This window comes from Ursus americanus, chromosome 11 (genome assembly GCF_024610735.1).
Source record: "Ursus americanus isolate L20-20 chromosome 11, mUrsAme1.1.p, whole genome shotgun sequence".
Taxonomy (NCBI): Eukaryota; Metazoa; Chordata; class Mammalia; order Carnivora; family Ursidae; genus Ursus; species Ursus americanus.
In genome coordinates this window covers 62,095,340-62,119,079 of record NC_142137.1, presented here as the reverse complement: position 1 = coordinate 62,119,079, position 23,740 = coordinate 62,095,340, and the positions used below count along the sequence as shown (strand labels likewise).

The 23,740-nt window shown below is 38.8% G+C and overlaps 1 protein-coding gene across 12 annotated transcripts in view; it reads left to right on the top strand.

Moving 5' to 3' along the window:
• Nucleotides 1-23,740, top strand: part of SYNE1 (spectrin repeat containing nuclear envelope protein 1) — a 443,290-nt gene that overhangs the window by 353,985 nt on the left and 65,565 nt on the right. For all 12 annotated transcript variants that reach the window (XM_045805371.2, XM_045805374.2, XM_045805377.2 and 9 more), the window contains 12 exons: nucleotides 1,009-1,179; nucleotides 3,048-3,181; nucleotides 3,586-3,790; nucleotides 5,467-5,649; nucleotides 6,228-6,374; nucleotides 8,302-8,456; nucleotides 8,884-9,031; nucleotides 11,058-11,152; nucleotides 14,319-14,553; nucleotides 16,321-16,515; nucleotides 20,028-20,153; nucleotides 23,443-23,598. In XM_045805371.2, the coding sequence (XP_045661327.2) occupies nucleotides 1,009-1,179; nucleotides 3,048-3,181; nucleotides 3,586-3,790; nucleotides 5,467-5,649; nucleotides 6,228-6,374; nucleotides 8,302-8,456; nucleotides 8,884-9,031; nucleotides 11,058-11,152; nucleotides 14,319-14,553; nucleotides 16,321-16,515; nucleotides 20,028-20,153; nucleotides 23,443-23,598 (1,950 nt within the window). The remainder of the gene's footprint in view (nucleotides 1-1,008; nucleotides 1,180-3,047; nucleotides 3,182-3,585; nucleotides 3,791-5,466; nucleotides 5,650-6,227; nucleotides 6,375-8,301; nucleotides 8,457-8,883; nucleotides 9,032-11,057; nucleotides 11,153-14,318; nucleotides 14,554-16,320; nucleotides 16,516-20,027; nucleotides 20,154-23,442; nucleotides 23,599-23,740) is intronic.

The window sequence follows — 23,740 nt, the reverse complement described above, 5'->3', positions numbered from 1 at the left end:
CTCGGTAGGTCCTCACTCCTGTCTGCACCTCTGGGCTTTACACCATTTCTGAGGCAGCACTTTCGTAGTCCGTTGGCCCATTAGATAGTAGCTTGATTGGTTTCAGCATTTTTTACAAATACCAAGAACAAAAGCAGAGAATGCAAGTACAAATTAATTTATATGATCTCTTTTCTTACTTATGGCCGTACTTCTACTTTATTCAAAGATTATATTTAGAAGATTAAAGGTGACATTCAGGAAATCCAAAAGTAGATGTCTTTCCAAATGATACAGACCAAACTAAGAGCTTGAATTTCTGTTGCAGATAAGTCTATGCAAAGAATGTTCTTAGATGTTTTGTCTTAAGATATGAATTTGAGTGTTTGTGTGTCTGTGTGTGTGCGTGCATATGTGCATATGTGAAATAGAAAAAGAGAGAGAAGAGGGAGGAGGAGATAGATAGACAGACAGACAGACAGATTTTTATTTCATTTCTTGGGACCAGACTGCTTAGATTCAAATCTAGATCTCTCATGTTCCAATAGTATGATCTCAGATGATCTTCATAACGTCTTTGTGCCTCAATTTTTTCATCTGTAAGATGGGGATAATAATTATACCCACTTCATAGGGTTGTTATAAGGATTAGATGAGTTAATGCATTTAAAACAATGATTAATGTATTTCCTAACTGTGTTATTAAGTATATTGATCTTTTATCACTTTTATATTTCCAGATATATAGAATGTATATTACGTATATTTAGGTACAAAGGTTGTAAATTACCCTTCTTAAGCATTTAAATTTGGACTGAGTGGTCAAAAATTCACAAAAAGACGTACATTTCAATGTTGCTATGTCTTTTCAAATCTTTTTTTTTCTAGTTTATTTATAATGCCTGAAACCCTGATGAAGTTCTTAAATATTAATGTTGTTTCCATCAATTCAGTATGTATTCAGTCATTTTAAATATTTAAAATTTTAAATATTATGCAAGTATAAGAAGCATCTGTCTCTTTCAAAAGGTTGGGCAATTAAAGATACTGTTGAGGTCCGTGTTTGACCAATGGAACAATCACAAGGTGGCCTTGGATGAGATAAACAGCTACCTCATGGAAGCCAGATACTCTCTTTCCCGCTTCCGTCTGCTGACTGGCTCTTTAGAAGCCGCACAAGTTCAGGTGGACAATCTTCAGGTAAGGAGTGAATTTAACCCGTCTTTAATATTCTTTTTGATTTGAGAAAATTAAAAAAAAAGCAAACGTGAACAGCATCCTGGAATGTTGCTGTGTATTGTTTACATTTAATTATTTTTAAATATTTAAAATTAAGCCTACCTGCTTTATTTGTAACTTAAACACTTGCCTGTGGATACCAAATTTCTGGATTAGTTGGTATTTAAATGATTTTTAAAATTCTATTATATAAATATCCACATGAATGCGTTTTATAAAATGATTTTACATCCAAACCAACCTCCTTGATCTATTGTTGCTGCCTTGACGTCTTCCCTTTCTGTCTTTATCCTGCTTCTCCAAACATATTCTCAGGGACTAAAAAGAAAACAAAGAAAACAGAGAGAAAGATAGCCAAAATGGTAAACTTGCAAACTATTAAGTAGAAGACTGTGCCAAGTCCTTTCATTCAGCATAATATCAGTAGTCTGTCTGATGCGTACACATAAATCTCTTTTTCTAGCACTTACTGCTTGGTTTCCTGTGTGCCCGTCATCACTGTACTCATACAGGATGACCTCGCTGCTGTTTGCCTCTGCAGAGCACTGTCTCCTACCTCAGGCCCCTGCCTTCGAATCGGCTGCTGCCCTCACTCCCCTGCGCACCACGCGCTGACTGGGCACTCTCACCTGTGGCCGCTCTTTCTCCCTGGCTAACGCACACAGACTGGGATACGAGATGGGCAGGATAGGCCCTCAAGAGATGGGATGCCAGCAAGAGCCCAGCATGTCCCCTCCTGACATCAGTCCACTTCCCTGGCTTGGCAATGAAAGTTTATATGTTGCTGACCTCATACACAGACTCTCTGATCAGGGAATGCCTTTTCTTGGGGATGGGTAGGAGGGAGGAGGGATAAAATGTATGTATCCATGATTTCTTTAAACCTTAAATAGTTGTTGCAGATACTGAGAATCATTAAAATTTGCTTTGAGAATAGTAAGTTTGAAAACAGATTTTATAACTTTGAGGCGATTAGAAGCCTCTTCTGTGTTTAACACCAGTACCTGCTGTCTTCAGATATGAATGGGTTTTGATTTGGTGGCAAGCAGATACTGGTGTTAAATAGAGCTGGGTTTTTGTAACCTGTGTCACCTAGAGTTTTACTAAGAACTGAGGGCACATATTGCATGGTGCACTGGGTGTTATATGCAAATAATGAATCATGGAACTTTACATCAAAAACTAAGGATATACTGTATGGTGACTAACATAACATAATAAAAAATTATTATTAAAAAAAAAAAAGAACTGAGTCTAGCACTCCAGCAGTGTTTACCGGGAAATGTCTTCTTCAAGATCCTTCGCTAGTCCTTGGTAGAAGACCGTGCCAAGTCTGTAGCCTGTCTAATAAATATGCTTTGAGAGGAATAACACCCAGAGACAGAACTTATAAGTGGTACTCAGAAAAGCCATGACCTCTTAAGGTCTGATTATTCAGAGTTTCTGGTAGAACAACTCTAGATATGTAATAAAATGGAGACCTGGGTTTTGACTTTGAATAGCAAAGGCAGTGACACATACCACTGCTATAGCTTCCTACTAGGTGATGGACAGGGACACTCACGTGAGCTCTCCCAGCAGAATTCCAAATGCCACTGTAAGAACATTTAGTTGTTCGGGGTCTCTTTTCACATCCATAAGAACAAAATTATAAAAGAAGAAATGATTATCTAAGGAAAATTTATAAAGCATTGGAACAAAGTCATGGTTTATGTATTTTTATGTACATGTTTATGGAAACAGCTATAAATTACTTTTAAACTTGATTATTAGAATTTACATCCTGTCATGTCATCTATGGCACTTTTTTTTTTTTAATTTTGGGGCAGAATCTTCAAGATGATCTGGAAAAACAGGAAAAGAACTTGCAGAGGTTTGGCTCTGTCACCAACCAACTGTTAAAAGAGTGTCACCCACCCGTGACAGAAACGCTTACCAATACGTTAAAAGATGTCAATATGAGGTATGGAACATGCTTAGTTTACACGGTTATGCATTATTTGTATCACAACCTTATTACAAATAATGATACAGTTAAAACCCACTGGCATTTTGAATTTGAGCTTTATAGATTCTATTCTACTAATGTTTCAGTTTTCACAAATGAATTTAATGTAACTAAATATAATAAAGAGACTTAGAAAGATATTAAAACTGCTGTCTACCCAAAGATGGACTTCATTTCTACTATCTTCCCTTGAAATATGAGTGGGCAATATTACATAGTAAAATTATGTCAAATAGAAATGAGACATCTCTGAATTATTCCCATATTCACATGAAGCAGGATCATGAAAATAAAAGAGCAAATAACAGCATTTGGTAAGAGGTGTTAATCTGCCCGTGAGTGTTGGCTATTGTTTCCAGATGGAACAACTTGCTGGAAGAGATTGCTGAGCAGCTGCACTCCAGCAAAGCCCTACTTCAACTTTGGCAAAGATACAAGGACTACTCCAAACAGTGTGCTTCCACAGTTCAGCAGCAGGAGGGTCGAACCAATGAGCTCCTGAAGGCAGCCACCAACAAGGACATTGCTGATGACGAAGTTGCTACATGGATTCAAGATTGCAACGTATGTGTAGGAACGCTGCTGTTTTCCCACCATGCCAGTCTTAGCCATCTCAAGTTTAGCAAAGCTAGTGCTGATGTCTGTAAGCCTTTGGTATGTCTCATCATGTGGGACAGCTACCCAAAACTTGTTTTAAGGATCAAAGAGCCTGCTAGGTTTTCAGAACACAGTTGCATATGTATCAGATTTAAGAGGTCCCTCCTGCTGTTTCATTTTTATAGATGAGTTGTTTCCCCATTTTTCCTAATGGCATACCATCTTTGTGAAGATTTAAGTTGTTGGTTTTTACATATTTGTCAATATTAGGAAATGAGAGAGTATGGAGAATAATGTTATATTTTTTAAAAATCCACCATGAATGGTATTACCTAGTTAGGTCCATTATTTCTTATGTAAGCATCAACATAATTATTTTTTCTAGTAGAAGTCTTTCTCTCCTGATTTACTGGTATACCTCTTTTTAATAGCTTTTTAATATTTCTTTTTTTCACTGAAGTTGCCAATAACCTACTTTAGGTTTTCAGAAACAGTTCTCTTGTTTCACCCATTACATGGTTCTTACGATTTGTCCTTATTTGTCTTTATTTTAATGAACTTGTTTCAAAGATCCTCTTGTAAACTTTCCCAAGTTGGTTTATTAGAATTAGGCAAGTTACGAAAAGCACACAAATTTTAACCTATTCTAATACTGTCTCGTGAATGCTAAATAATCACTTTAGAGCTAAAGTTTAATACTAAAGATAATATGTTTTTCTCTCCTTCTTCCACATAGTTTATCCTTATAAGATTTGTCATTTTCAATTTTCAGTCCTCCTGAGTTGACACATACACTCCTATTTTAGGGGAGTAATGCTCCAATTATCTCTCTGAATTTGTCTAAGATCTGTGTCAAGGTCAAAGCTGCCTTTTGTTTTTCTCCCTCTCATAGGAGTCACTTTCTAGATAGAGCAGGCTCTACTCTTTCACCATGTCTGGTGGAGTACCAGCAACAGGTAGAAGAACCAGTCATGTGTCATCTCTTAGTGGTAGATGGAAACCAGAAACAAGGAATTTCCATTGGCTTGAATTTTAAGCATTTAAGAGTGTCCCACAAAAAGTGGAGGCAGGAGAAGCCATGGAAAAGAATGGAGATACAGTTGGCTTCAGTCCCTGCTCACCAGGGCCGTTGCTGGGCTTCTAGGCTCCACTGAGACAGGGGGATCTGTGCAATCACTATAATGCAACCACACGTACGAAAGATGTTGTTGACAAACTTACCCATTGTGTGTACAATATTAAGCAGGAAAAGATAAAATGTAGCACTATATTTTTGATTTGATATCAACTACATGAAAAGATAGGAAAAACATGCCAAAATGTTTCCATTTATTGGCTCTTCTTGTAGATAATGTTTCTTCTTATGTATGTTTCTCTGCATTTCCCCCCAACATCCTACAATGAACTTATGGGGCTCTTATTATAAGAATAGTACATGTATCTCTAAAAAATGTCAACACGCATCCATGTTTAAAAATCAGATTTAATTCTTCATTATTTTTCTGCAGGTGAGAGTTATTTGGTGTAATAATTTGACAAGTAAGAATTGAGTGTTTCCAGATATATGGTCCTTTGCTGATTATCAGTTTAAGGAGTACACTTACCATGCTGTTTCATAATGGGCATATTTTCATCGTCTGTAGGATCTCCTCAAAGGACTGGGGACAGTGAAGGATTCCCTTTTTGTTCTGCATGAGCTGGGAGAGCAGCTCAAGCAACAGGTGGATGCTTCGGCGGCATCAGCCATTCAATCTGATCAGCTGTCTTTGAGTCAACACCTATGTACCCTAGAGCAGGCTCTTTGCAAGCAGCAGACTATGTTACAGGTATGTCACAGAGCTCATATTTGGTATGTGTTATAAATTGGCTTTCTCTATAACATCTGAGCCTAACCACAGGAAAAGAAAATTTTTTCATCATTGAAAAAACGCTTCTTTCAAGACCAAAGAATTAAAAAGTAAATGAACTTGGAAGTTCCAATGGGGACAAGGGAAGGTGGGAGTCTTGCACTATTCTTTACAATGTAATTTTGCCCCTAAAGCAATGCTTCCTTCCACGGTACTGAGTAAAATACGTTCGACTAATAAATACTAAGTGGCTTTGTTGTTGACATTCATGTTTATATAACAAGTTTTTGCCAAGAATCAGAATATTTTTCTGTTTAGTAATATATTTTAAAAATAACTTTAATTGGTCAATTAATATGGTATCTAGGAGTAATTCTAAATTTTCAAAAAATTACAGGAATAAAGAGAAGAAAAGTTAAATCATGTAGCCTTGTTTCTTTAGTTATGGCATCTTGAGGATGGCAATTTGACACAAGAATATGAAAAATAATTTCACTATTCAGTTGCCCTTTCATTAGATATCTAAATACCAATTTTCTTTTGTGAAAAAAAAAAAGGCTGGAGTTCTTGACTATGAAACCTTTACCAAGAGCTTAGAAGCATTGGAGGCCTGGATAGTAGAAGCTGAAGAAATATTACAAGGGCAGGACCCTAGCCACTCATCTGATCTCTCAACCATCCAGGAGAGGATGGAAGAACTTAAGGTAAGTACATTCAAATCCTAGGCCTAGATCTTTTATCTTTTGTCCTCAAAATCTTAAGGAATACTCACAACTCCTGACATAGGCCTACTTTTTATTTTGAGCTTCCAAAGAAACCCTTCCCAGCTCTGTTTTCCTGCAATGCACACACACTGATTTCACACCCTGTGATGGGAGCCGGCCCGGGGCAGTCCTCGGATTCCAGCTCACTCCTCCTTCCCGCCTCTCGTCCCTTCCCCTGCCCGGTGGGTCACCTCCTCCTTCGGAGCTCTTGAACTTCCTGTCTCTATCTTTACCCTCATCCACTCTTAGGCAAGTCCCCTATATCTCGGACCCTGGCAACAGCCTCTGTGGCCCTCTGTGCAGCCACCCAACCCCTCCAACCCACAGCTACCAGAATGATCTTTTTCTTTTAATGGGTTTTACTTACTTATGAACTATTTTAAACATCCAGTAAATAAAATGATAACAATAGACATACCAGTTTTATCATATTATTCCTCTGCTTTAGACCCTCCATTGGTTTGCACTGCTCTCAGGGTGAAGACCAGTGTGGATCATCATGCCCTGTGGACCTGGCTTCCATCTTCCTTAGGGTCTTGTCTTCACCACTGTACATCTCAGTGTCCATCACAGTGCTTCCTAGCATCTCCGCACATAACATCACCTCTTTCTGGAAGTCGTTTGTTGGCCCCACCAACTCCCTTCCACCAAAAGGAATGAACTTTTGGTCATTTTGTTCAATGTCATTCTCTTAAGAAAGTTCCCCTTTTTGTTCATGGTCAGGCTCCCCCATGACACTTTCACAGCACACTATTCTTTTTCTTCAAAATTTTTTACAGACCATTTAATTACGTTAATGCGATTCGGTGACTGCTATTGTGGAATAGTATTATTGGAATAGTTCTTACTGTCTGGAAGCCCCATAAGCCCCTATTGCCTGTCAGTTTTGTTCACTGCTGATATCTGCCCATGAAAGTTCTACCATTTGATTGTTACACTTTTGACTTCAACAGTTGGAAAGATGTATTCTGTCTTTAGGGTAATGAGCCTATTTCAGAGCATTCAGAGAGAAAACAAACACAGCCAAAAGTGTCCTGCCATTTTCCTCTGCCTATAGCCAATTTCCTAGATGGAGTTACAATGCCCACTTGAAAACCAGAAAAGACAGTTTGTCCTGTGTTTGAAGGGAAAGAGGAGCTCTGAAAGCTTTGTCAGCTGAGTCTCACCAACTTTGGGATTGGGTCCAAGGACCTAAAACTGAAGCTGCTGGGATAATACGTGGTGACTTCAAAGCTCGAACGGGATCGCCATTCATCTAGCAAGCGCTCAATGGCTCTTGTTTCCCCAGCTCTACCACTTACTAGCTGGGTAGCCATGAGCAATATACTCATCGTTTCTGAGCCTCTTTTTTCTCATCATAACGTTGGAATAGTCATGGTACTTACCTTAGGGGATTGTCTTGCAAATAAAATGAGTTACTACTGGTAAAGCTCTTATACTATTACTTGGTTTATAATAAGTTCTCAAGAAACGTTAGCTATTACTATTATAATGGTTACCATTATAAATATTCTTATTGATATTAGATAATAAAGGAGCAGATTAGCATAGACAAAGGGAAGATAAAGGGTAGGAAATAAGCCTTTTCTGTCATCAGCATAATTTTCATCCATCAGCAAGTAAACTACTAAACGTTCAGTGGAAGCTAGTGAGGAGCTCTAGCAGCGGGGGCAACAGCAGCGGAAGGGGTTAGGAGTCGCAGCTCTCCTTTATTTGCAGCTCTGGAGATGACAAGTCAGTGGCCTAGAAATGCAGGGGATAACCAAAGACCTTCATCTTCCTAAAATCAGAAGGTCACTGTGCAGTTTGAAAGAACTCTGCCTTTTCTGACCATAGTGCTAAACTGGCTTTTAAATTTTGCTTCCAGGGGCAGATGTTAAAATTCAGCAGCATGGCCCCCGACCTAGACCGTCTAAATGAGCTTGGATATAGGCTACCGCTGAATGATAAAGAAATCAAAAGGATGCAGAATCTGAACCGGCACTGGTCTCTGATCTCCTCTCAGACCACAGAGAGATTCAGGTAGAGTAACCAAGAGATGTTTGGGCCACCCTGATATACCAGTAGATAGAAGTGCATGGTTTGTGCATATTTATAAATTCCAGGTCTTTCCAGTGATACAAAATTTGAACTAGAAGTGGCGAGCTCAGATTGTGGTTTCCCATGCTTGATGTACGAAATATTGTTTCAACAAAAAAGAAAAAGAACTTATTTTTCATGAGACTATATTAAGGGTACATACATAATTTTATCATTTTGAAAACCTGCCATTTTAAACTTTTATTTTTTTTTCTTTTTTAAAAATTCACTACCTAACATTGAAAGCTTTGTGGTGGTCAAACTAGAACTGGAGGCAGAGGATATTTATTTAATCTAGCTTTATATGTTGACAATTTAAGAATTAACAAACAACAACATAATCATTACTCTTTTTCCTTTGTTTTGTCAGTAAGTTGCAGTCATTTTTGCTGCAACACCAGACTTTCTTGGAAAAATGTGAAACATGGATGGAATTCCTGGTTCAGACGGAACAGAAGTTAGCGGTAGAGATTTCAGGCAATTATCAGCATCTTTTGGAGCAGCAGAGAGCACATGAGGTAAGTTATGCTGCTAGGTTTTGGGGTTGTGAAACTGTTTTCGATCTTTAGAAAAGGCTGTACGATGCCCTGTGGAGGGTTCAGGCACCGTACCTTGTGCTAAGTCTGCCCAGGTGTAGGCATTGTTTTGCCTTCTTTCTTAAGTTTGAGGTTTTCGTATCTTAATTACAAAAATGTGATCCAGTTCTTTGCTTCCATCGTCAGTTTTAAAAATGTAGCAGGCTTCAATATCCTACAATGTATACTGCCAGAATTGTGGTAAAAGTCTATACTTATGGGGGGTGGGGAGGGGAGTCAGGGGTGTGTGTGGAAGGAATGCAGAAAGTTAGACAATTTTCAAATTGAGTTACATACCACATTAATATTGCCAAGGCTAGTTGCTTAAGAGATTATGCTTTGATTGCAAGTCTTTGATAAATGAAAATTGTATGTTCTGTAAAAAAACATACCGTATTTTATACTTGGAAATCAAGCCGCCAAATATCTCAGAGAGCACCTCTTGATCAAATTGCACCATAATTATTTCTTAAGTAACACTGAAAAGAGAACTAGATACAAAAAGTAAAGTAATTAATTTGCTGCTCGTCTCAATTTTGCTGTTTACTGGTACAACCACATTGGCCCATGTGTTTCTGAAATATAAACAAATGGAGAAATGGGATTTACCTAAAAGCAGAGAAAAGCTTAAAAGAACTTAAAAGGGAATGAAACTAATTTTAAAGTATTTTGCTTAAATTTTAAAAACAGAGACTTTAAATATGTATAAGGTATTTTTAAGTCCAGTTTTATCAAGTTGACTGAAGATGGAATTAAAGACAATGAATCAAAACTAAGTGAGATCACCTTATACCCACTATGATGGCTACAGTGAAAAAGACAGCAAGTGTTGATGAGAGTATATAGGAATTAGAATCCTCATACATTGCTGGTGGAAATGTAAAATGGTGAAGCTTCTTTGGAAAACAGTTGGGCAGTTCCTCAAAATATTAAGCAGAGTTACCATATGACCTGGTAGTTCCACTCTTAGCTTTATCCCTAAGAGAAATGAAAATACGTGTCCGAAGAAACTTGTGCAAGAATATTGTTCGCAGCAGTGTTACTTATAATAGCCCCAAAGTGAGAACAACCCTAAATATCCGTCCGCTGTTGCAAGAATAAGTAAAATGTGGTATGTCTGTACAGTGGAATACTATTCAGCAGTAAAAAAAGAATGTGGTGCTGATACTTCCCGCACATGGATCAACCCTGGAAACATTATGCTAAGTGGAAAGAAGCCAGTCACAAAAGACAGTACATTGCATTATTCCATTTGCATGAGATGTTCAGAGTAGACAAATCTGTAGAGTCAGTAAATAGGTTAGTAGTTATCTAGTGCTCGTGGATTGGGAAGAGATGGAGAGTGATTGCTGAGAGAGAAGTTCTTTTTGGTCTAAATTCGATTGTGGTGATAGTTGCCCAAGTCTATGAATATAATAGAAGTCATTAAATTATATACCCTATATAAGTGAATTGTAAGGTCTCTGAATTGTATCTCAATAAAAGTGTTGAAAAAACAGCAGAAATAATTTGAAAAACTTCCTGTTGAATTTTTTTTGTAATGAAATAATTTTATTAACCAAATTAAATTCAAAAACAGTGAGTTTGAAAAAAAAGCAAAGAAAAATGTGGGGTTTCTTAAATCTTTTTCAACTTTCTAAAAGGTCTTAAGCTATTCTCTATAAATAAACCAGAATACAAATTATGTGTTAACTAATGTTATTAGGTGATTTTGAAAGAAGGGAAACATAGTTCTACTTTTAGTCACTTAGTTTTTGTAAGCAAAAACTAAACTTTATCTTTAAGTATATCTTAATTGATTACTTAAAAATACATTCCTCTATACTGCGGGATTTCACACGTATCCTGATACAACTGGAAATATTTTTCAAAGCCTTGCTAAAGCCAGAATTTTGGGGAAGTTACTAGAAAACTGGTCAGTAAAACTGGGAGCTCTAAAAGTATGTTGTTCTGTTTTTTCAAATAATAGTTGTTTCAAGCAGAGATGTTCAGTCGCCAGCAGATTTTGCACTCGATCATTATTGATGGGCAGCGTCTCCTAGAACAAGGTCAAGTTGATGACAGGTAGGATCTTTGATATATTATTATGGAGAAGGGTTTCAGGGAATTAGTCATTTTCTTTTTAATGAGCAGATTAAGGGGCATATGTCTAATCTTCCTAAGGCAATTGTACTGCAATGGAGCCTCTGTAATTGGAGAAAAGGCTTGTCCGAATCTCTGAAACGACTGAGTATTGAATCCTTTTAAAGAACTGCTATTATATTACATGAAGGACATAGAGTAATTGGAAATCACCTAGCCAGCCTTCTCCAGACCTCTGCAGGAGACTGGAATTAATGAATAGATCAGAAAAAATTGTATCAACGACGTATCAATGGTCTGTAAACAGATGCTTCTAATCCTCTCATACAGTTAGAGAAATTATATTCCTCAAAGGAGCATAGAGATGATTAGATCATCTCTCTTACTTATAGATGAAAACTTGAGGCCCAGAAATGCAAACTGATGTGACCAAGGTCACTCAGCTGGCCGTAGAATCGTGTATCTGGGTTTTAGTCAGGACGAGCCAGCTTTCCCATACCATGGTGATTTCGGGTTTGAAAATGGTTTGCTACTTTAGTCAGATGACTCTGACACACTGAAATCCTGCTTCATCTTCCTTTACTTACCAGATTTCCTCTTTAGTAAAAAGGAAGAGGTAAAATCTAGCTCCTCCTTTGACTTCCAGTGTGTGAAGTGCTGATTTTGTATTATACTTACATTTCCTAGGAACAACATCTAATCTGGCACATCTACTTTATGTAGTGATATTTGGAGTATAAACTTCATTGATACTTATATATTTACATAAGAACATCTTTCCCATATAAAGGACCAGTAACCGTGATTATAATTAACTTAGCATTTTTTTCAAAAAAAAAAAAAAAGAACATAAATCACTGTTTTCATTAACTTTTTTTTTAAGTGTTTTGAAGAAATTTCAGTTTTTAAGTGGATATTTAAGTTTGGAACAACCAAATGTGATACCATATTTATTCTATCCAAAGTAAGCCAAACTTAAATGTGAGCTTTACTGAGAATCTAAGGCCTTCAGAATCAAACAAATTCAAATGCAATTAACGTATTCTTTGCTTTATCCTCCCTTGGTCAACTCTATAACAGTATTATAAAAGTTTAAGCCAGTAAGTAAAACAAAATTTAAAATTCATGTACAAGCCAACATCTATTAAATTGTAAATGTTAACAGTTAAGGAGAAACACCGAAGAGAGGAAAATGGGAGGTTTGGACCGAGGATAATTCTGAAAGTTGCAAAAGAAAAAACAATTCAGATTAGAGCATGAAGGCCCCATATTACAAATGTATTGTGTTTTAAAGGTTTGTTTATAGTCTTGTGTTTTAGAGTTCAAGTTCAGCCATGAGAACGGTGTCATGTGTTCAGTACTTCCTCATGCTGGCAGGTGGCCCAGGACAGTTTGGCTCTACAGAAAGTGAGAACAAGGGCTCCAAAGATATTTTGGATAGTGGCCTGATAGGAAAAGCAACGTGCAGGGCACTTTTCCTGTTGTAGGACAGTCTCAAGTCCTGGAGTGAAATGTCTTCAGAGATGATAGATGCTTGTAGCTTCTAGGGGAGATTCATGAATCTAATTCATCACATTTAATTCTACTGCAATTAGATAATTCACATCAGAATTTCCTTTCAAAAACAGAAGCGCCAGTAACACACTTGGTTACAAAGCCAAGGTTTAGAGTGGGCCTAGATGATAGGATGTGTCAACAATATAGGAGTCCACATGAGTAAGTTCAGCTCAGATTTGAGGCCACACTCAAGAGGAGAGAATAGTTTATCTAGGGAAGAAAAGCAAAACCGACACAATAGAGAAAAAACAAGTAATGTTACACTTAAATATTAAAATATGAATAGCACTCAATGTACAAGGAAACTCCTTCTGTTTGATCCTGAACAAATCAGTTCTAGAGCTACAAACTGAATGTTAAGGAAAACTTCCTAAAGATCTACCGACATTTTTTTAAAGGTAGAAAACACAGAGGTAGAAAGGACAGACTAAAAGACCTGAGACTATTTAGCCTAAAATCAAGAACACTTAAGCAAAATTTACTATCTCTAAGTATGTGGAACAACCTTCATACAGACAGTGATGACTAGATAGTTTTCATTTTTCTAAGAACAAAATGAAGTGGGTTTAAAATGTAGAAGGAACGATTTAGATTAATATGTGAACTAATTCGCTAAAGATAAGTGCTGTTTATTGTGAGGGAATGTGGAGTTTATGAGTTTTAAAAATATTTTTAGGGGTGCCTGGGTGGGTCAGTTGGTTAAATGTCTGCCTTTGGCTCAGGTCCTGGGATCGAGCCCCGCATCAGGCTCCCTGCTCAGTGAGGAGTCTGCTTCTCCCTCTCCCTCTGCTCTGCACCCCCTCCACCCGCGATCGATCTCTCAAATAAATAAATAAAAATCTTAAAAAAATTTTTTTAAATAACATGATTTTATTTAAGTGGGTTATGATTCTAGCTGAAATAACCCAGTGTTGTTCATACAAAGTGGCTTACAATTCTGGCTGAAGACAGAGGTTTATAAAAAAGTTTGGTCCTCATTTTCTTTTTTTCTATATATATTTTTATTTATTTTTTTAAATTTAATTATTTATTTGACAGAGAGAGTGTGTACAAGCAGGGGGAGAGGGCAGATGGAGAACCAGACTCCCCACTGAGCGGGGAACCCAATGTGGGGCTTGATCCCACAACCGTGGGGTCCTGACCTGAGCTGAAGGCAGACGCTTAACTGACTGAGCCACCCAGGTACCCTGGTCCTCATTTTCTCCCTCCCACTGTAACATTCACAAGATGCTGTCACCTGCTGCATACACTGCTTACTTAGGGTTTGGGCCCCTTCCCACTGCATCTGCTACCCTATGCTCCCTCCCCTCTGGTGCATTCAGGGAGGGAATAATTAGTGACCTTACAGATACGCCTGTAACCTGTGCTGAGACATAAAAATGTTTGCAAAAACCAATAGTTATTAATTTTAAAAATTACTTGAAATAGACCCAGTATAAGATCATGGTGTGATATTTGAAAACCCCCCTAAATCACTTCTCAGGGCTTATTAGGGTCATCAAGAGTGTATACATCGTGCCTCTACATGGCTGATACATAAATGCATCCAGGGTAACAGTGTTTCCTCCCTGTGTAATTATTTCTGCACCAGGGATGAATTCAACCTGAAATTGACACTTCTCAGCAATCAGTGGCAGGGAGTGATTCGCAGGGCCCAGCAGAGACGGGGCATCATCGACAGCCAGATTCGCCAGTGGCAGCGGTACAGGGAGATGGCAGAGAAGCTTCGTAAATGGTTGGTTGAAGTGTCCTATCTTCCCGTGAGTGCTCTCGGAAGCATCCCAATACCACTGCAACAGGCAAGGACCCTCTTCGATGAAGTGCAGGTAAGGTGCAAAACACACGCTATTTAAAGCTCTTCTACATTTCCACTGGACACCTTACCCTCGCCTCAGTTCTTCACGAGGATCCTGGAGTGACACTGGAATGAGGACAAATATTGTTCCAAAGTATCAGCAGGAACATACAATCTGATTGCATTACAAAGTCCGTATTTACTGATGGTTGTCTGGTCAGGCCCAGCCTCTCGCAGACCCTGTCCATGGCCCACACCAGTGCCGCCCAGCAGCTCACTAACCTCCAGCATGGACGGAAAGGCAATGGCCAGGAGAGGAGTACTTTGCATTGATTATAGCAATTTAAACACATAACTTGAGTGTTCCAGAAAAGATAAAAGTCTCAGTCCTGTCTGAGCTCTTGGTCCATTCCTGGTTTGGCCCCTTCCTTCCACCTGCCCAGGAACCGGGGCCTCCAGCCCCTTAGACAGCCCCCTCCTAGCACTCCGATCAGTCATCCCTGGTGTATTTCATGGTCTCCTCTTGCTTTGGAGGTCATTGTTTGCTGCTCCTTTCTCCTCACTTCTCTGGGAGACCTCATCCACCCATGGCTTCATCTGCCTCCTACCAGCACAGAAGGGCCAATGTGCTATCTTCCAGTCACATCTACCTCATGAGCTTTCAACTTATGTATTCAACTGCCTTTTTGATTTGTGTGTATGTGTATGTATATATATCTATATATATCTATATATACATACACACACACATACGTATGTGTGCGCATGACAGACATAATATACTCCATGGGTTCCCACAGAGCCTTTGTCCAGCAGTCGCATGTCCCATGTCCCTGATTTGAGGAAATTTCATTACCAGCTGTCTTGTCTGTCAGTTAGGAACTTTAGAGTCTCTCTAGAGCTATGTTCTTGTTCTCTCCCTCCCCATTTCTAATACACTCCCAGTTTCCATCCCCACTGCCACTACCTTAGATGATTTCTTACCTACAGAGACAATAGCTTTCTAACCTATTTCAGTGTATCCAGTATACGCCCCTTTCCATTCCATTTTCTACCCTACTGCAGAGTCTTTTAATCCAAACACATCTCTTCCCTGCTTAATATTCTCCTGAGAATCTCAGTCACTTTCACTATTAAAAAAATTCCTGTGCAAGGTGTGATCTTGTGTCATCTTCTGCCACTCTTTCACATGCCTACTGTATTCTAGCCCCAGGGTCCTGAATTCATCCTATGGATCTCGTATAGTAAATTTGCCCATCTTCATTTCTCTGCGTGGAAGGATTCTTCTCCCTGACTCCTGACCTTCATTACACAAGGTCCTTCTTAATCTGGCTGTATTCATATGTCTTCCAAGACTCACGAAGCCTTTCCCCTTTGAGGAAGGCTGTCTTGCATCTACGTGGGTTAGATATTTGAGTACTGGTCTTTCTTGGAAGTGGGTTGTTTGTATGAAACAAGCATCACAAACATTTTTTTGCAGAAGAAATGAAAAGATCCTAATAAAACTTAAAACAAATGAAACATGTAATGGTATGTTCCCTATGCATCAGTTTCCTAGAGCAGTTTCCGTATTGCCCTGTGATTGTGTTTAACTTGGGGACAGAAATTAAGCCTCTCCCTGTTGAATTCTCATTCATTTATACAGTGCTCCATTCACGCCCCAACTACTAGCTCCATAAATGTTGGCTAAAGAGGGCATGCGATGTGTGAAAAACTGTAGGGTCACTTCAAAACATGTGTATTGCACCAGGGTGGTGAAGAAAAGAATGAGAAAGTAAAAAGCTACGGTTCCTTTCAGTTCAAAGAAAAAGTGTTCCTGCGACAACAAGGCAGCTACATCCTAACAGTGGAGGCAGGCAAGCAGCTCCTGCTCTCGGCCGACAGTGGGGCTGAGGCCGTCTTGCAGGCAGAGCTCACTGAAATCCAGGAGAAGTGGAAATCAGCCAGCGTGCGTCTGGATGAACAGAAGAAAAAGCTGGCCTTCTTGTTGAAAGTAAGTGCAGCTCTCTCCTCCTATAGATGTCATGCAGTTTCAAAAGTCACGAAAGTAGTCGTACTGCTCCCTCCTGTTAGCCTTCGAGACACTGCAAAGATCGTTAAGTCATACCCTGCAGTATTTTGATCCCCTGCCCTGTGTCTCATTTAAGACTTTGTCCTATCTTGCATGAACTGGAGAAGTTTCCCAATTTTCAGCAGTTTGTCTTTCAGAAAAATCCCCCGGCTAAGTAGTTTTAAGTCTAATAAGACTGTCCAAGCGACGACTTCTGATAAATGGTTGGTGCTGAGCCAAGAGCCATGTGATGATTAATAAATCCAAACAGGAATGCAAAGAGTAGATTCCACTCCCTGATCTAAGACTCTAAAATGGTTTTTAAGATTAATATCTCTTATTTTACAGCAGGAAAGAACCTATCCAAGAGGGCACTCATGATTTCATCTTAGTTTATCCAAGCACGTTGCTATGAGATAAAATTCAGGAGGTATATTAAGACTTTAGTTGGATACAGAGAGCATACTGATCACACCGCAAGTTTAGAGAGATGTAGATTTATCCAGACCCCCCACAGGATGCTTTCTCCCTCACTTTCTGTAACCATATTCAATACATAACTGGAAGGCATTGGAAAAAAGGCATGGTTTCTGAAGTCAGATATATCCCAATGAAAACCATAATAAACCAAGTAACCTGGTTAACTCAACCTATCTGAGCCTCAGTGTCCTCCTCTCTAGAGTAGGCATGATTACCCCTCCTTCAGACGGCATTGTGAGGATTTAATGAAGTAATGAAGTATAAGCACGTGGCACAGCACCTACACAGACTGAGCGTGTAATAAATGATGGTCATTATCACTGTTGATATGATTATCATATTAAAGAGTGAACAGAGCTAAGTAGTGAAGTTTTCTGTATGTTGATAATCACCAACACTTCAACAAAATTATCTATTAAATTTGGCCTGCCCTGTTTTTGGATCGCAGGCAGTAACTAAAGGTAATGGAACACATTTTGCTTTTATAATGCTTCAAGTATGCACACCCGTTGGGTTTATTCTGTTGAATTTTATTTCATAATATATTACCTTCCATGTAGGAAACAATCAATCAAAAGTGCCACTGAACATTTGTTAAAGAGCTATTATTTGCACACAGTACAATTCATCAGTAATACAATATGTCTGATTCTTTTTTCTTCTCTTTTGCTTTCAGGAGAGGATTAAAAATGTTGGAACTCATTCCGTAGAGATCATTTTAATCATATATTTTTCTTTATTTGTGATGTGATTTTTGGACACAGTCCCAAGACTTTAGGCAAAATGGCTGAGTCACTGCATTTGCTTTTCTTGCCAGTCTGTTTGTTGGTGTGTAAAGCATCCACTTTGACAGATGTTTGCAGACCGTGACATTTTGTTATTTCCTTGTAATTCATGTAATAAAAAGACTGGGTTATAGCTTTAGAATCTAAGCCATCCTTGGAAAGGGGAATCCTTATTCTTCTCTTGTTAAAGTTTATTTTATTTTAAATCATACACTAGGACCAATTTGCCTAAGAAAGAATTTATGAAGCTAAATTCTAATGCTAATGTCATTTTTCTTTATTTTAGTGTATCTTTACATCACAGCTATAATGCTTATCTATTTTTAGCCCTTGATTTAATGCTCTGAGTAAATATGCCAAAATACGGTGATTCTAATCCTGTGACCTTCGTATCCACCTGCTTCATTATGGCCTCGTAATTTTGTTATGGAAAATAAGAAACTGACCTTTCTCTCTTTTGGATCAATGAACATTCACTGATGGCATGTTGATAGGTTTCAGAGTATGTGATGATTTCACTGAGAATGCTGTTTGATTTAGTAAGAGGATCTCACTCTGCTTAGCATTGATGAACTAATTGTAGCCTGGGAACACAGAGATAACTTTAACAAAGGGGAATGGGAACAAATCTGAGAAAGACAGACTGTGTTTTTCCTGGTAAATGAAAAGAGGGAATGTGATTATGCACTCTAGGAAGTTCCCTGAAGGAATTTAAAAGAGAAACGAGACTCTTGGGCCAAATTCTCAGTTCAGTTAGAAACCAAAAGACCTTTTGAGTAGGGAGGCACTTCAGTCAGCACTTCTAACAGAAGACAGTTATGGTCATAGCACCTGTGGGTTGCTGTGCTAAAAATAAAGCATTGGGAAAGGAGACAGAAAGGGCCCAGACAAGTAAAGACTGGTGACAATGGAACAGACAATGTGAAGGAAAAGGCGGCATGATTTGGCACCAGGCTGACCACTAAAAGCAATTCTAGTTGTCTTTCTTTGGGGCTCAGTAATTTAAGTTGTGGGGAGTGGCCACTGGCAAGGGTTACTAGGAAGGTGGGGGGACAGGAATGGAAGGTGATAGGCAAAATTAAGGAGATTTCTTTAGATGAATTTAATTTGAATTGTCATGAGACACTAGATAGAAGTTAATTTGTAGATCTAATGCTATAAAGAATTGTCTCCATTATGGTTCCTCTCATCTTTTTCTTTTAATTAAAAAAGAAATACATGTGTCTGATAAAAAAAAAATCAGGTAATAATTAAAGTATGTAGAGTGAAAAACGAAATTTCCCCTCTACCACCACCAAACCCTGTAATCTTCCACAGGGTCACCACTGTTACGAGTTTGGTGTGTAATCATCCAAAACACAACCACATAATGTATGTTTTCTTTGTCACTCTGTAGAGATCTGCCAGTCTACACAGCCACACTCTCTACCACTTAACGTGCTAGATTCTTCTTCAGAGCACTCGTTAATATTTCACATACTGGCTGTATATTTTTAAAATTTTGCCTTATCTGTCTGCTTCCATTTATTGATTGTTTCAGTTTTTATGTGTTATACACTCAGCCCTCTGTGATACACGTTTCGGCACTATCAAGATGAAGCCCACCCAATGCCAGCTTTTCGTACTTGTGTTTCTACTTCTGTAACAAATCAAATGTATGTACCTCATACTTGTTCATATAATGAACTGAACCAGAGTCAGGGTTATATTATTTTTGTACTTCATCCTGAAAGAGATTCCATATCCTCTTTTTTATCTCTTATAGAGCGTTTGAGGTAGTGCAGACACCTTCTGGGTGGGCTTAGGAAAAGAGGCAAAATACTGCTATTACCTCTTACCTCTGCAGATTGATCCAGATGCAGATAACATTTTTGAGTACCCATAATATTCTGGGCCTTGTATTTGATGTGTTCACACCCATTGCTTCCTCCAATCCTTCAACAATTATAGAGTTTGTGTTATGCCCATTTTCATAGGCAAAACTGAGGCATAGCATATTACCTCCTTAAAGTCACACAGAGTAAGTGTAGAACTCAGCTCCTCTGACACTGGATGACACTACATGACAGTGGATGTGTACTTGCCAGTGAATCTTTAATTATTTCTCTGGGATTAAGAAAAGTGTTTTTCTTTTGTTCCAGTTTCAAAAAAAAAAAAAAGCCATGAAATTTTTTTCTTCTCCCATAATAGGACTGGGAAAAATGTGAGAACGGAATAGCTGATTCTCTGGAGAAACTGCGAACTTTCAAAAAGAAGCTTTCTCAGCCTCTGCCAGATCACCACGAAGAGCTGCACGCCGAGCAAACGCGTTGCAAGGTAAACGGCTGCAGCGAGCTGTTAGCTGTCACCTAGCTGTGCGCTTCCACTGTCGTAGGACCTTTGAGAGCACAATTCAGTCAAACTGCTCTAGCTGTGAACATGTAGATGCAAGTTCCTGGGTGTTGCATTAGGGCAGACAACTCTGGTGAGACTTGGTTGTTGATTTATTGCAGTCGATGCAATTAGAGACCACTTCATGGATTGTCTTGGAAAATATAAACACAGCATTAAAAGATATTTAAAAGCTGGGTCAAAAGCAATAAACACAATCTTTTTAAAGCATCTAATGGAGAATTGTTCTAGCAGAATAGTGTGGTTCACAGAAAGAACAGCAAGGCTCGGCAGCCTGGAAATTCTGCGGGCAGTGGCGCTTAGGGGAACACCTAAGTCCTCCACACTCTTCTGTAAGGAAAACGGGAACCGTAAATAGCTGATCTCAGTTGCTGCATGGAGATACACAGTCGTTCAGGTACTCAGGGCTCTGACTGCTTAAAGATCATGATCCATACCTCAAATCACAGTTGGAAGCAAATCAGGAACTAATACAGACACTGCCTGCCTCATGAGCTTGCTGAGACCAGTGCGATTTGGTGGGTGTAGGATATGCTCCATTCATACCTATGTAGTTAGAGCAGTTCTCTGCTGAGCAATATGCAGATCTAGTCAAAACTACCTGAACAAATGCTTTTTCTCCCGCAAGTAATACATGTCCTTGTGTTTCCCAGTCATTTGCAAATTATTGCTCTAGAGTAATGCTATAAAACTTCACAGAGACTGTGCTATAAAACTTCACAGAGACTGGGGTGCCGGGATGGCTCAGTCGGTTAAGCCTCTGACTCTTGGTTTCTGCTCAGGGCATGATCTTGTAAATTGAGGTGAGGTTCCAAGCTCAATGCTTGGCAGAGAGTCTGCTTGAAGATTGTCTCCCTCTGCCCCTTCCCCCCACTCTCTCTCTTGCTCTTTCTCTCTCTAAAATAAATAAATAAGTCTTTTAAAAAGAAACTTCACACATATTTAAATGATTTGGATTTTAATCAGAAGTTCTCTGCTTCACTCTGGCTAAGAAGTCATAAGCATTAAAGAAAAAATAATTTTTTAAAGAAGTCTTGAACTCACAAAAAGCCTGGATGTAAGCATTGTTCTTCAGAATCAGAATGTAAGGATATCCTTTGAAACTCGAAGAGACAGATTTATGGGGCGCCTGGGTGGCTCAGTCAGTTAACCGTCTGCCTTCAGCTCAGGTCCTGATCCCGGGGTCCTGGGATCGAGCCCCGCATTGGGCTCCTTGCTCAGTGGGGGGCCTGCTTCTCCCTGTCCCACTCACACTGCTTGTGCTCTTGCTCTCTCTCTCTACCAAATAAATAAATAAAATCTTTAAAAAAAAGAGGCAGATTTAGGAAAAATAAAATGTAATATACATTACATCATGGATGGCAAGTGAGGAAAATATTATCTTGAGACATAAATTTAGAAGTATGCAAAGATTAAAAAGTTTGTTTTAAATCTGTGATGTTAAATTCCTAACAAGTGATTAAAGAAAACTGTGATAAACAGAAATGGGCATTTATTGGGCTCCTCTTATGTGGCAGTGACTCTACCAGCATTATCTCGGTTGACATAAACACAAGCTCATGAGGACAGTCTATTATTTCCCTTTTACAGATGTGAAAACTGAGGCCTCCAGAAGTTTAATAACATTTCCAAGTTAGTAAATATCAAGGCTGCCTGAGTCCAGAGGCTGCATTTTTATAACAGGGACTCGTCTAATGGAGTCTGTGAGTCTGAAACAGTTGGTTTTTGTGGTGGTGTTGTTTCTTTTATAATCCTTACACCATGTATTATATCTGACATTTGAGTTAGGGGCTAGAGATTGGCATAAAAAATCTTTACATCAGTGTGACAGCTTAACATGTCTTTGAATATAAGCAGAAATACTGCGTGTTTACTCCACCTGGATTGTTTGGTCTTTCAGCCAAATGCTGTTACCATGGGACCTCATCTCCCAAAATACAACAGTTACAAACATACCCGGCTATTAAGTTTGGAGATTAAAAGGATGCATTTTGGTCCAGCTCTCTGCTACTCTTCCCCAAACCACCCTTAGCAGCAAAACAAAGCAATTACCTGGAAAATTCAGACTAAAACCTCGTTTGCCTAAATTGCCTGAGAAGTTAGCCTCAGACAGTACTGTTAATTGCCTTTGCCTTTGGAAACTTGTCTCCTGGGTGAAGAGACAAAAAGAGAAGGGAAAAAGCCATGTGAAATACTCTATTTATACACAAAATTAGCTGGAATCTAAAAGCATCAACAGCTGGCAAAAAGCAAGAGTCATACAAATTGCAAAACTGGTCATCAGTTCAAAGCATTGCAAAAACCAGTGTCAACTCATTCAAATACTGTTTTATGGATTTTTTTTCTTAAATCATTTCCCAAAAGGACAGAGTACGTAATATTTTCTTCAGTAACCTGAAGAAATCTGTGTTGCTACAGGAGATGAATTCAGTCCATTATTTTCAATTGAGTAATAACAGCAGTAGATCTTTTCAGCGATTACGTTATTAAGTCTATATTACAGAATGTAAATTTAGTGTTTGAGGATGAAAGTTAACCCAGGAGTTTGGTTTTTTGAAAAAAAAATTATTAATATGATCGGTTAACTTGGGACAAAAATAAAAGGCTGGATTAGCAGTTTATGAAATCAGTTTAAAAGTAAAGAAGATCATGCAGTGATGATATTTCAACTTAGAAAAGATGAGCCAAGAGGTGCCTGGTTCAGTCAGTTAAAAAAAAAAAGAAAGAAAGAAAAGGTGAACCAAAATGATCAAACAGTAAATAGATCATAGTAAGCATCTTCAATCAACCTGGGTTGTTTTATTTTTAAGATTTTTTTTTATTATTTATTTGAGAGAGAGCATGCATGTGAGAGAGAAAGAGAGCACAATTGGTGGGTGGGGGGGGGAGCAGAAGGAGAGAGAAGCAGATATCCCCGCTGAGCAGGGAGCCAGTGTCAGGGCTCAATCCCAGGACCTGAGCCATCCTGAGATCATGACCACCCAAAGGCAGTCCTTTAACCAACTGAGATTTCCAGGTGCCCCACAACCTGGGGTTTTATCAGAACTTGGCAAAGTATCAGACAACACCAGAGCAAATAAAGTAGACCAAGTGAGATGTTCAAATAGAATGGGATGGAAAGATAATTGTATCAAGAGGGGATTCCTAACACACTTCAGAAATTGTTGATGATAGATATTCATGGGTATTCACGTTTTTGTTTTTTTTAATCTAGGAGCTGGAAAATGCAGCTGGGAGCTGGACAGATGACTTGGCTCAGCTGACACTGCTGAAAGACACCCTCTGTGCCTACATTAGTGCCGATGATATCTCCATCCTGAACGAACGCATGGAGCTTCTGCAAAGGCAGTGGGAAGAGCTGTGCCACCAGGTAAGACACACTCTGTGTGGAGCATTAGCTCAGAAAGGTGGAAAACTGGAAGATGACTTGGAATGTCAAATGACTTGACCCATGTTTGGACCTATTCTGTAACTCGGAGTATACACAGAGGAAGAACTCGGGTTTTTGTGAG